The 13,319-nt window shown below is 42.2% G+C and overlaps 1 protein-coding gene across 2 annotated transcripts in view; it reads right to left on the reverse strand.

Annotated features, from left to right (window-relative positions):
* Nucleotides 1-11,106: 11,106 nt before the first annotated feature.
* The window catches only part of PRKCQ (protein kinase C theta), a 40,007-nt gene continuing 37,794 nt past the window's right edge, over nt 11,107-13,319 (reverse strand). For both annotated transcript variants that reach the window (XM_032197471.1, XM_032197462.1), the window contains 2 exons: nt 13,055-13,183; nt 11,107-12,225 (listed from right to left, as the gene is read on the reverse strand). In XM_032197471.1, the coding sequence (XP_032053362.1) occupies nt 12,070-12,225; nt 13,055-13,183 (285 nt within the window). In that variant the 3' untranslated portion in view covers nt 11,107-12,069. The remainder of the gene's footprint in view (nt 12,226-13,054; nt 13,184-13,319) is intronic.

Genomic DNA, 13,319 nt, shown 5'->3' on the forward strand with positions numbered 1-13,319 from the left:
TCATCATTGCTGTGTGATTTAATATTCAACATGTGGCACAAATAGCCAGGAAGGACTAACAAGAGCACTACTGCCTAGCCATCAGAGAGACAAAAATATGTTTACACCAACTATTTTGAATGAAAAACAAATTAGTAAAACTACCACCTGTTTGTGAATAATTAAGGCAAACAAACAAAAGATTCCCGGTTTATCAAATAACTTGTTTATAGCAGCAATTCCTTTTAATGTTGATGTGATGCCTTGGTGTTGTTACACAGCATCCTTCTGCTCAAAAGGAAAATTCTTCTTTGTGGGAACTTCCCTCTTTTTTGATGTGAATCAGGAATACCTTGACCCAAACGACATTTTCTTTGGTGGTCTTTTCATCAGTGTTTTTCATCACCATATTAGGTGGGCATCTCCAAAGAGTTAGGGCTCTACCCTTATCACACCTCCTTGTTAAAGAAGACTTATCATCACTGTTTTATAGGAAGGGAAATGTAGTGCAGAGGGAATATTTGCTGTTTTTTAAGATACCCTGGAAATATCTGGTAAATCTGGGAAATGGAATTTTACCTCAGTCTCTTCTGTATTGCCATTATCATTTTTTTTCCTGTTGATCATCCTGTTCTTTTTTTACTATATGCTTTGTACTTGAAAGTGAAAAAAAATAGGAAGGATCACTCTGTTCTCAGACTTTTTCCCTGTGTAGGCACCCAGCGTGGGTGGGGAGATCTTTGTGCACCAGGAGGACAATAGATCTGACCCAGCTGTGAGTTATCTTGTCACTTTTTTTTTTTCCCCTGTTACACAGGGGTTTCATCAGAAATGACTGAAACATTTGGTGTACTCATAAATTCTTTGCTGTCCTTTGGAAGCTAGTTCCACAGGTTAGTAAGTCATTTAAAGTGATGTTATTTTAATTTTGTAATAGAGTTTTTTCCCTTTCCCTTTTCTTTTCCCTTTCCATTTCTACCTTTCTCCTCCTCCCCCCCCCCCCCCCCTTTTTTTTTTTCATATGAGAATGTGGACTTTTTTGCTTACACTGCCCTTATCCATATTCCATATTTCTAGACTGTGGCTTCTGCTGAAAGTCCTGGGGTCAAGGATTTGCCCCTTCACTGAAAGGGCAAACCTGCTTGAAAGGCCTGACTTTGGGATCTCTGGCTTTTTCTTTATGTGGGGACTTTTCCAAAGCACCTTGAAAAATATGTTCACAGTGCCCAAACACACATCAAAGATGAAAATCAAGGCTCAGGACAAAAGGTGCATATTATTTAGCAATTAGGGGACCCCTGTCTGGTTTGAACCCCTGCCCTGTTCAGGCAGTTGTCTCTAGGGAGATGAAGGCAGTGTGATGCCAGCATGTTTCTTTCTGCAGCAGCAGTGATGAACACTTGAGGGAAGCAATGTCCTTCTGGAGGAGACATCTTCAGAGCACTGTCATTTTAGGGGAAAGGGCCAACCCTGTCAAAAGTGTTGGTGCACAGGTGCCTCTGTGTGGGTGTTTGATCTCATGTACGTCTCTGAGTGTCTGCAAACGTGGTGGTCCTGCTGGGCCATCTCCTGGATACTGGCTGAGCTGGAGCTAAAATTGCTTGATGTAAAGTAATATGGACTTGGTCCCAAAGAAAACTCTGCTTTATCTCAAATATCCTGCTCCCTGGTTCAAGGGATCGTTATCATAGTGTTCATTATCATTATTATGGTGATTTTTAGCACTCCCATTGAGACACTTACTCTGTCTCTACTGCAGACTTTGTCCTGATTCTGATTGATTGGCATAGATGTAAATAAGGAAAGCACTGCACTTACACCAGTGGTAAGAGCAACCCAAGCTCTAAATCATTTTTTTCAAATCTCCTGCGTGTTGCCTGACCTTAAAATTTTACCTGTCTGTCTACCTAACATGACCATTTGGAGCAGCCAGGGGCTGAAAAGTTAGTGGATGGAGGGAAGGATGGACTTTGAGCATGGGCTTCACAAAAGACTTCACACATATCAAACCTGAACCCAAATCAACAAGGACACATTTCATACATGGCTTTATACCATTCCCTGCCTTAGACACCAGTGTTAGTGTCACACACAGAAAAGTAAATTCAGGCTCAGACTCTGAACTTATAAAAAAAAAAAATTCCCTCTCTACTCTGAACAAAACTGGCTTGTACTCTGCAGTTTCTGTCCTCCTGCATCTCTTTCCCTCATCAATTCCCTTTTCCTTTTCACACATCAGCTGCAAACATCTCATTTGGCAGAGATGTTGAAGGTAGACTCATCTCCAGCAGTTCCAGTCTGTTAATTCAATCAGCTCTTATATCAGCACTAACATAAGTAAGTGGAAAAGGCTCTTGAATTTCATCACCTTGTTAAAAACTCAGATAGATTTCTGTAAAGATTATTTTATTTGCTTCACTGGCTTTTATAAAGGTTTGTACACAGCACTTAAACCATTATTATTTACTTTTAACAAGCTATTTATGTCCTACTCTTGACTGCATAATCAATACTGCTCTCCCATCTGTTCAGAGATCCTGACATCAGCAAATTCCAATTCTCTGCTGACTGGGTAAAAAGGAAGGAATAATTTAAACACAATGAGTGAAGGAGAAAAAAAGGAGTCTGAGAGAGGCTGATATAAATGAAATCTTCAAGTCCAAAGATGGCCAGGAATTCAGGAATTGTGGATCTAAGGTCTAAACTTGTTGAGGACACCTCAAAGAGCACTGAAGGATGATGCTGTGCATAGTAGTAAATTAAAGTGACGTCTGTTCTGGAAAAGAGTACTCTGATGAACCTTTAAAGCTTCTCGAACGAATTTTCTTTAAAATTAATTTACTTAAATTCTGGTTTAATTTACAATGGTGTAAGTTTGGAACAACAGCAGTAAAATTTTGGGATAAGGTCACTTCAAGATGGGTTGGTTTGTCCTCATTTAGAGACTGCAGGCCAAGGCATTGAAGGACTGGGTGGTAACTTCATCCTGTTGGAGTTATCACCAGGAACACAGCCAAAGGTAGCACAAATATCACAGCAAAGGCTGACCAAACTGAATTTTCGATGATTACTATCTACCTAATAAATAATTAGCACTCTGGTAGTGGGCTTAGTTGGTCCATGTGGACTACAAAGTCCATGCAGCCACTCTGCTGACTCTATTAGCTTACAGTTTAATTAGTGCAGATTATGATCTTCTTTGTTTTTATCTCACCTGAAACGGGATTTATGTCTCCTCCTAACTGTAAGTGACCTTATATGCCTACATGGGAGACAGCTCTCCTGATCCTTTGATAGTCCATGGACACCTAGTCAAAACTACTGATGAAATTTCGGGTAGGAATTATGTGGGTATCTACTTAAAGAATAATTCACTTGGGCTGCAAGTTCTTTAATAGTAATAATTAACCCTCAGTGACTGTGGAGGGAGCTGAGGCTGTACTTGTTCAGGTACAAACACCTACACTGTGTGTTCTTGCATATTTGTAAACCACAGGTCTGATTTCTATGACACTTCCACTTGTGTTACCCAGACTGCAAGTGTCACAGACACTCTTACCTAGCTTTTGGTGTTAAAAAGGCATTTAGACTATGTTAATTTTCTAGGAAACTGGAAAGTCTTTCATTCAACTACTTTTAGGCTTCCCATTTGGGATGGGATGAACCACCACCCTAATGTGTCTCCGCTGACTGCAGAGACAATGTACCTGACTTGCTAGACTAGACCCTAACATCTAGATAGCTAAAGTCAGATGAGAGAAATATGGCTTGTGCTATCAGAGGAAATGAAGCCAAGAACCTAATGCTAACCTAACAAATTCAGGGTCTACAGATCCTGAAGAAAAGAGATCTTCACTGTACTAAGCAAGGTTTGCATTTCCTATGTGTGTGAGCCACACTCAAATAGAAATACTTTCTAGACTGTGGTTCCACCTTTCTCTTTTAATATCTGGCCGAGGTCACGTTAGCAGCAGTCTCTGCTGAAGAACCACAAGGTTAATCAAAAATCTCCAATCAAAGAAATAGGCAGCTGTTTGGGTCTGATTCCCTGTGTAAATAAGGCATCTTTCTACAGGCACAAAGAGTTATATGTGGTAAGTCATGGTAGAAAGCTGGCTTCATCTGAACACTAAGTTATTTCTTCTGAAACTGAAAAGAACTTGATTATAGCTTTACCACAAGCCTTCCGTATTACGGTCAGTGTTTTACTGAGCTCTGATGGCAAGGAAGAAATGTGTATTTCAGAGTTAGGCCAGATTTTGTTAATTCTCCATACCAAGAACAAATGCATCTTTTCTCTTGCAGTGGTCCTTTGAAGTCACAGTCTGTATCATGAACTTTTGTAGCCACTTTCTCTGCTATGTCAAAACCCAAATTTTGGCATACTTCAGGTCTTGGAGATCTTGTTCTCCTGTATACTCCCATTCTGGGGAAGAACCACTTCACAGCTCCCAAGAGGTCCATGGAGGACCCTCCATTTGGAAGATGATTTGCTTCAAGATGGTTGCTGCTACTAAAAATAATGGCTTGAGCTGATACATCTGTCTTCCTTGAGCAGTCAGTCCGTGTGAGGGTATGAAATGGTTGCTGTTTTCTACCAAGAGTTTTAACTGAAATCTTAAGGCAACAGCTCACAGTAGCAGGTTCTGACCTGCTTTTGGCCCAAATGTGGTTGCTGTTCTGCCAAATCTGCTATGGGGGATTTCTATTTATGCCTTTCTTTTTTGCCTACCCAAACAAAGACAAGCAAGTGTATAATTTGGTGTGGAGACTGCCCAGCACAAAGAAACAGCTAATGCGCCTCTTCCCATCTGAATTCCAGTGTCACCAGACCTCCAGGAGAACTAAAATGCATTATTAAGTTTTAACATCATCTTTTTCAAGAAAGGTCACTTTGTGTCACTGCTGACTCCTACCTCACTATCTCACTAATGCCACTGTGGTATGGGATTTATTATCCTTATGATAACAGCGTGCTCGGTTTTCCCTATTCCGTCATTTTTTTTACTCTTTTCATTATGCTTAGTATGACCAGAATTGACTTGATTTGCTGGGTGGATTATTGTTTCTTTTGAAAAAGAGTTGCTATTTTGTCCCTATTTCTCCACTACTTTGGCCCTATGACATTTTGGGGACGAAGGAAGGAAGCAATGAGAGGTTATATCTTGAAGAATTTCACCCTGGTGGAAAATACCAGTGATTTAAAATAAATATACTCTCTGAGATATCACATTACCCTGCTGAGCTCATGTACAGCAGAGATAAAATGGCTTTTTTAGAACAGATTTTTCTTTCCTCACCAGCTGAATGGAATATCAAAGTACACAATTTAAAGTAACTGTTAGAAAAAAAAAAAGGTTATACACAATGTTATCAACAGAGAGGAGTTGAAAATTAAATGGAAATGATTACCGGAGAACTCATTTCCTTTGCTACTGGGAGGCTAACAACAATAATAAAAAAGAATATTGAAGTGAAAGCTGAGATTCTCCCTTTGCTGCCTGCGTATTTTCTGTTTATGTTCCTTTAAGACAAAGGGCCACAACATAAATTAGTTGCAATGCTTAATTTTTATTTTCTCGCCACTCAAATAACATGTTTTCCTCTAGGTGATTGTTAAAATCATAGTTCACTTCTCCAACTGCCATACACCGACAGAATTTTGTTTAGGCAGTGGAGCAGCATGGTTTGAGAACAACAGTTGGGTCCCAGGCAGATCCCAGTTGCCTTCTGCAGGCAGGCTACAACTGGGCTATGTCCTGGCATACAGACAGACATGTAGGACTATTTGTTTTGAAGTGATTAAGCCCTATCTCATTAACCTGCTCTTCATTTGGTGTGGAGACTAGAAGAAAACAAACATCATTCCCATCTTCAAGAAGCTCAGGAAGGAACCTGAGGGGGACTACACTGCTATTCCTGGTAAGGTGGGGGAGAAAATCCTCTGGGAAGTGATTTCCAAACTTTCTGAGGACGAAAAGCTGATTAGGAGGAGTCTGCATGGATTTATAAAGTGGTGATCATGTTTGACCAACCTGAATAAAGATCTCCTATGAAGAAATGAATGAGTGGAGAGCACTTGATGCTGTTTATCTTGACTTTAAGGTTTTCATTCATAACAGCCTTATAGATAAACAGAGGAAATCTAACCTAAGCAATTGGATTGTGAGATGGACCAGCTCTTTGGCTGTTCCTAGCTCTGGTTACCAAACAAGAGTGTCACAGCAAAGACCTCAGTCCCATCAAACAGCACATTCATTCAGGACCAGTCTTAGGACATCCAACTGTCATTTGCAGCCAGCTGAGGCAATTTTATTTATTTCTTATTTATATAGTGGCAATACTGTATTTGTCCAAGAGCAAGGCTCCACTGAACCTCAAGGTGATGCACAAAGTGATGTGCAAATACACACAGGACAGGACTCACTCCTCTTTCTGGAAGACGAAGGTAGAGAAAGTTCAGTGGACTACTCTGGGTGTCTGTCTTAAGATGGGATGAATCACAGTCCTAGATTATTTATACAGACAGTAGAGGAAGCCTAGATGATTAACTTGGATGCACCTATATAAGTCCTAATGAACTTTAAAGATGAGAGATTTTTAGGCAACTCTGGTTAGTTCAGCTGTTCCAGTACAATTGAACAACTTGGAGCAACAGGGTATGAACTATGCCTACTCAGAGGAGGAAAAGTTAAAACCTTGCAAGGCAATTTGCATCATGTCACAAGAGATACATGTAGCAGAACTGGGTAATAAACCTAGTTCTACAGAGACTCAATAGCACCTTAACCGCAAGATCTTCTTTCCCCGAAGTCATGCCTCTTTGCGAAGTTGTGTTGAATATTGTTAGTTCACAGTTTTGCTCCAACCTAAACCCACCGAGAGATCAACTTGACCTTCTGAGGAAATTTCAAGAGGTGTTAAGGGTTTACAATGAGCTTCTGTAAGTTTTTCACAGAGGTGAGGACAAAGATTTATGGCTGTGTTTTGCTTTGAATTTTTGACTCAGCAGATTCTCAGATTCAAAATGAAACTGAATGTCCTTGTAGAGATTGAAACCAAAGACAGTTCCCAAAGGACCATAAATCCCAAACTTTGTGCCTCTCTGGTTATCAGTGTCTGAGTGTGGGAGAAGGAAAGAGGCTTCCCAATGGGAATGGGGATATAATGTCCTCAGGTCCCCCTTAATGAAGATGTACCATGATGACTGAGAATTTCCTTCCTGAAGTCTCTTCAGTAACCACAGGCAACATGCTCATGACTCATTTTTGATGTCACTTCTTGCAAGGCTCTTCCTTGACAGTGACAAAGCACGATGGCATTTCCAGTCTATAGGTCAGCCTGGTTCATAGCTCAGTGCTGGTAAATGTCCCCCAGACAGCCCCTGCATGGATGTAGATCCAGCCCACCTTTTATCTGGTTTTCCAGCCCTGGTTTTCTCTGGCTGGAAGGCTGGTGAGCATCATAAGGAAGGCAATTTTTTTTCTGAACCTTTTCAAGACATGAGGCATCCCATGCAGCCCTTTTCACTCACTTTCAAGAAGGTGGCATTTTAGCAATCCATAGAATCATTAAGGTTGGAAAAGACCTCCAAGATCATCTGGTCCAACCATTCCCCTGCTACTGATATCACCCAATAAACCATGTCCTTAAGTACCATATTCAACCTTGAACACCTCCATGCTGCTGTAGGGTGCACTCAGTCACTGTCTGGACTCCACTGCCTTCACTGGGCTTGATTCAGTTGCTTACAGAGGTGTCCAGCTGCAGTTTGGGTTGTTTTGGGGTAACAGGGATGAGGGACACACCACAACTTGTAGGAGAAACCCAAGTTCATGGGAGGGGCACTGGGATGTCCTCTAGGATATTGCAGAATGTCTCAATGAAGAATCCTGACTTAAGATAAAATGCATCCCTATGCTGTAGTCTTATTCGATTCACTTATTTGAATTGGGATCTGAACTCAGATTCAGAAATACCTTAATTTCTGAAGGAGATGTCAGAGTAGAAGTGCTTGTCCATTTTGTCCTCCAATGTGCCTGTCCCCAGCAGTAGACCAGACCTCAGCACACTCTGGTAAAACTGCTGAGCTGACCAGGACAACTGGCTTGCAAGCAGCACCAGTTACAGAAAAGCCAGAACCAAGTTAATTCCTTATTTCACAAGCTGTGCATGCATTGTCTTGGCTGCTGTGATACAGCAAAGATAAAACTTCTTTGTAAGCAAAAAAAGGCAGTAAAGCTTCCTGTGGTCTGCACTGAGACCTCCACTGGCTTCACGGCACCGCAAGGCACACTTTGGGCACATGCTGATTGTGATCTCAGTTGCTGTACACAATACTCTAGCTGAGCTGGCACCTCGTGGAGTGAGAGATCGATTTAGATCATGGCTGCAATCTTTCTTCTTGGGTTTTAAGTGTGTCTGAGGTGCAAATACAAGAGCAAAGGGAAGAGCATACCTACCTAAAGTATGTGCTGTTTGGAGCCACACTGATAGAAGTTCAAGATGTGTCTGGTAACCATGGGGTAAAGTTGCCTTCCCTCTCAGCACGAGCAGCAAAAGGCACGGCAGGGTGAAGGATGGAGCTTGGTGCTCCCTGCGGGGTGGCAGCCCTACCTCCAGGCTTTGTGCTAAGCACAAAGGTGAGAGCCAGCTATCCTTCTCTGCAGGCAGCTTTGTCCTTGCAGAAGGGCTGAAACCAGGGCTGTCGCTCGCTGGTGACTCTCAATCAGCTTGATTAGCCTGAGGTTTAGTTTGGTGGATGCCAACTGCAGGGATTTGTGCATCTGTTGAGTGAAGCAGTGAGACGGGCTCCCAAAGCCTGAGCTGAAGCAGGTGGTGCTGGAGGAAGGACCCTGATGTTTGCAGGCACAGTGCTCCTACAGCAGTGCTGTGATCCCACAGGGCTCCAGAACAGGACTGGACTTTTAGCAAATGAATAACCAAACCTGACAAGCCCTGTCTACTATACCAAGATCATTATTTGGAGGAGGAGAAAGGAAAAAAAGAACAGACAGCTATGGATGTGCCAGGTTTAGCCAAGGGAAAGGAACAGTTCTGCGAGTGCCTGGGCTCCTGCTCATTTCCGTGTGAGTGTTTGGCTTTCAGCCCTTGTCAACTCCTATCTCTCCATCGCTCTCACCACAGGAAAACGCTCGCTGCTCGCCACGTCACCCCACGCACACCACAGGCACAGCTGGGAGGGTTCTCAGGCTGTGGCCCCGGTGAGACGTACAGCACACACGGTGGCTTGTACCCAGCCCTCCTGCCTCCCTCCCCCCATCCTCTCTGGGTCTCTTTTGTTTTTTTAAACCAAAGATGCTCAGCAGAGAGAAGCAGCCATTTCTTGTGGTTTGTGTTGAAAGCCCTGCAGTAAGCCTAACAATGTAACTGCCCTAGCAGTTAACCAAACATGGACTTGCTCGCAAATCACTCTTGTTTGTCTGCTTTTGATGGACAGGACCACAGCCGGAGTGCAGAGAGCCCTGTCTGTGGTCAGAGAGGTGTTAAACACTGATGAACTTTAGTTATGCAAGCATGAGAGGTGATTCAGCACCTTACCTCCCTCGGCTGTGTTCTTAGGCTGTCCCTGCACTGGTGTCAAGCATGAACCACCACGCTGTTACAAGAGAACACCCAAAACAGGCATTTAGAGAGGGATGCTGCTCAACTAGTTTCAAATACATCGACATGCAACCTCTGGTTGTGCCATCCGGGCTCCGTAGCATGTGGACAGTCATGTTCTCCCAACAGATGCCTGATACATCCTCATTTAGCTGTTGAAGGAAGGTGGCCTAATTGCCCTCTAACACTGCCCATCTCTTCACATCTGGTTCTGCAGCCCCAGTTACCAGCTGTCTCCTCTGCTGATAGTGAAAAGGGACATTTTATTCTCTTCTTGGGCACCTTCCCACAGCACCAGATCCTGGCTTTAGATTTTGACCTGTAATTGATGGAAAGTACAAGCTCCACACACTTGTAGATACAAACACGGTCACATCCAGGGGCGGTTTTGTCCTAGAGTGTATTTTGTGGCATCAGTGGAAAATGCAGGTAGCATCTGGGTTTTTAATTGCTCCTGCAGCCACAGAGTAGTTACAGTTGTCAAAATGCTTGATGCTCCCGCGTATTTATGGGTTGAAATTCCACTGGGGAACATCTCCCAGAAAGCACAGAGCCTTTTAACAGCTTTTCCAAGCATCTTTGGTTTTCGTCCCCATTTAATCACTTCTACATTTTCCAATTGTACACAACATTTTATTAAACTGTACAAACTGCACTGGTGTTTTAGAAATCCATGTTTACCATTCAAATTAAACATGATGACTGGCTGCACAAACCGTGTGCACAGAACCCCATTATACTCTATACAGCACAAGCAAGGATTTTACAAAAGTCACCAGCATGAGTCCTTTTTAAGGCAATTTGCTTTTCTCATTGATTTTAGGCACTTCTGCTGTTGGTCCTGCAGGATTCAGCACCTGCAGCTGCTGCCAGAGATATCCCACAGTGGCTGCACAGCCTGTAAAGCTGTGTTTGTCCTGTTGGAGGGTCCATGTTAAGTGCCCATTCCAGTGAATCCAGAAGGGCACCTCCAAAAATAATCCAAATTCGGGATGACTCACCTTCTAGAACATCTCTTCTTAATGGGCTGGAGGAGTTCTTGCAATGAAGCTCCAAATTTACATGCTTCAGTTACAGCCTAACACAAGCTGGGATGACTGCTTAATTCCTTAGCATTTATTACATATATATTACAGATTCCTCATTTGGGGCTTTGATTTAACTTTGACCCAGTATTTACCTAATGTCTCCATAGAAAGCAGTAATTGGGAGGTTCTGAGTTTCTCCAACCTCTGAAAACTGTGCATCTTTATTTAAAAGGATTCTGTCATGAACGGATCACAGATGAGATCATTTTTAACCCAACAACGTATCCACACACTGCAAAGAGGTAGAATATGCAGCAAAATATCACAGGGGGAGGGAGAGGGCCACCCTCTCCTGGTGTGCTGTCCTGCAGTGTGCCCATCACATCTGCAATGCCCATCATGTCTTCAAGGCATCAGGGCACCATTTAGAGCAATAGGAAGCACTTCAACCTTTACAAGGACTGGTTATTAGCATTCCAGTAAAATATGCCAATGCTGTGACTGAAAGGCCAATATTATGATGCTTAAAGAATGGTTTGAGGAAAACTTTACCACATTTCTGATGCAGATTTAGAATAAAATTCCAGAAAGACCAGTGCAGATTTTGCTCTGAATCTGGTGAATTTGAGGACAGTTAAAGCTTTAGAAAAGGGGTTTTTAAGGCTTTCTTCTGTACTACAATTCCCATCTTTTCTGCTGAAGTATTAAGATAAAACCTCTGGGTTTCTGTATGGATCTTGACACCTGCTATTGTTGTGATCTTCCTTCATGGTTGAGCCTTAGTTTCATGGCCTCTGGCTGAGACATATGAATGCTGGAATGTGCACCTACAAATTTTCTTATTCTCAGTGGACTTTATGGCACAGCATTAAATCCCAATACATGTGAGGGTCAGTTTTAAAGTGTGAGGGGAGTTAATTTGCTTCTTCTAACTTCAACACAGGCACAATTCTGCACATGTACAAATGGAGGTTGCAAAGACACCCAACATGAAGTCTTCCCAGATGCCCTCAGGCCCTGAGCCCACCACTCATCCTGCAGAAGGAGGTGGGCCTAAGTGAGAATTGCAGAAATGGGCACTGACAACACTAGAAGAACAAACATGCTTGTTTTTTTCTTATAGAGAAATCCATTGGCTGTAGGTACAAGTAAAGAGGAAGAGGTTTTGGCACCTCTTCATTTTCAGATGTTCTCAATTTAAAGAACATTGGGAAAAGAGAGAATAGAGACCAAAAGATACCATGAAGAGACTTCATTATTAGTGAAGCATGGCTGGCATCTGCTACAGACTGGAACGAGCTGAAAGCCTCCAGGCTTGGTATGAATTTTCACTGACGTGTTTTTCTGGCACATTCTTGGTTAAAATAACCACGCACAGTCTTCAGCTGACAAAGTGTTACTCAAACCATTACAGAGAATTTCTTCAGTAAGACAAATCTCAGGAAAATATTTTCTCCATTTTAGGGTTCACAAAAGAGAAGTTGCGGAACATATTTTGGTCCATGCTGTTAATCAGTGCTCTGTCTGCACACGATAGTCTAGGCTTTTCATTTAGAAATTCCTTGTCGAAGTTGCTACAGTCACTTGGAGATTTCTTCAAGAAAAGGAAAAAGAAAACAGTGTCAAATCACTAATATTCAGGTCTTCATTATAATAGTATGAGCCTTATCAGGCTGTTTCTTATGGGCTCAGCTCAACTAGCTGGGAGAAAGCTTGGTTCAGCCAAGGAAACCACAAAGTGTTTGCTCTCAGTCTTTTTCCGCAATAGTTGTCTACTGTAGCCCAAACGGTGCACAGTAAGTTGTTAAGCTGCAGTGACCTGCTGCCTGTCTGAACTCTTAATATCCAGCAACCAATGCTAATGACTTGCTTATTATTGTCCTGTTGAAGTAGTAATGGGAATACATTTTATGCAGGAGGCACTGAGGCTGTGATCCATTAATTCTGCCTTGCAGGGATGTTACAACATTGTAAAACGGCAGACTGGTCACATCAGGTAAAGAATGCTTGTGAAGGACTGCAAAATGGAATTGCACTTGTCAAGTTAAATTTTATTATTGTTATTAATAGGACTGATTCCATCCTGACTTAGCTAACCATCTGCATCTGCTGGATAGGCAGAACAACTCTAGAACAACTCCCTGAAAATTTGAAGGCATTTTGAAAGCTTTAACTTGGTGCCTTAAACTGCTAGTTATGAGGTCAACATGTAACCACCTTTAAGATACTAGGGATTTGAGGTATGTGACATTAAAGACCCACGTCTGAAGAGCTTGGATTCTTAAAGTGGCTTAAAGTATTACTGTGGGTTCTGGCTTTGGTTTATTGCAAACACATATTGGAGGGTATAAATATTTGGGAAGGGAATGATTCAGGAAAGAATGGCATGAGATGGGTTGAAATGAATGAAGATACATCCTTACCACTCTTGGTTTGAAAGGAGGTTCAATCCTTCTTTCTTCTAATGCCTCCCAGTTTATTTCCCGGAAAAAGGCGTGCTGGCGGATGTTCCCTTTTGATCCCAATCTCCTCTCAGGTTCTCTGACAAAAAGCTAAAATTTTGAAAAAAAGAGGAATACTTTACTCTTTATCAATAACAGTGTATTGACTGGGACAGTTCTACCAGATAGGATCTCAAACTCAAACAATGTTGGTGAGAGTGTGAAGACTCTTCTACCTTACTAAATT

Source organism: Aythya fuligula, chromosome 1 (assembly GCF_009819795.1).
Source record: "Aythya fuligula isolate bAytFul2 chromosome 1, bAytFul2.pri, whole genome shotgun sequence".
In the NCBI taxonomy this organism is placed as follows: Eukaryota; Metazoa; Chordata; class Aves; order Anseriformes; family Anatidae; genus Aythya; species Aythya fuligula.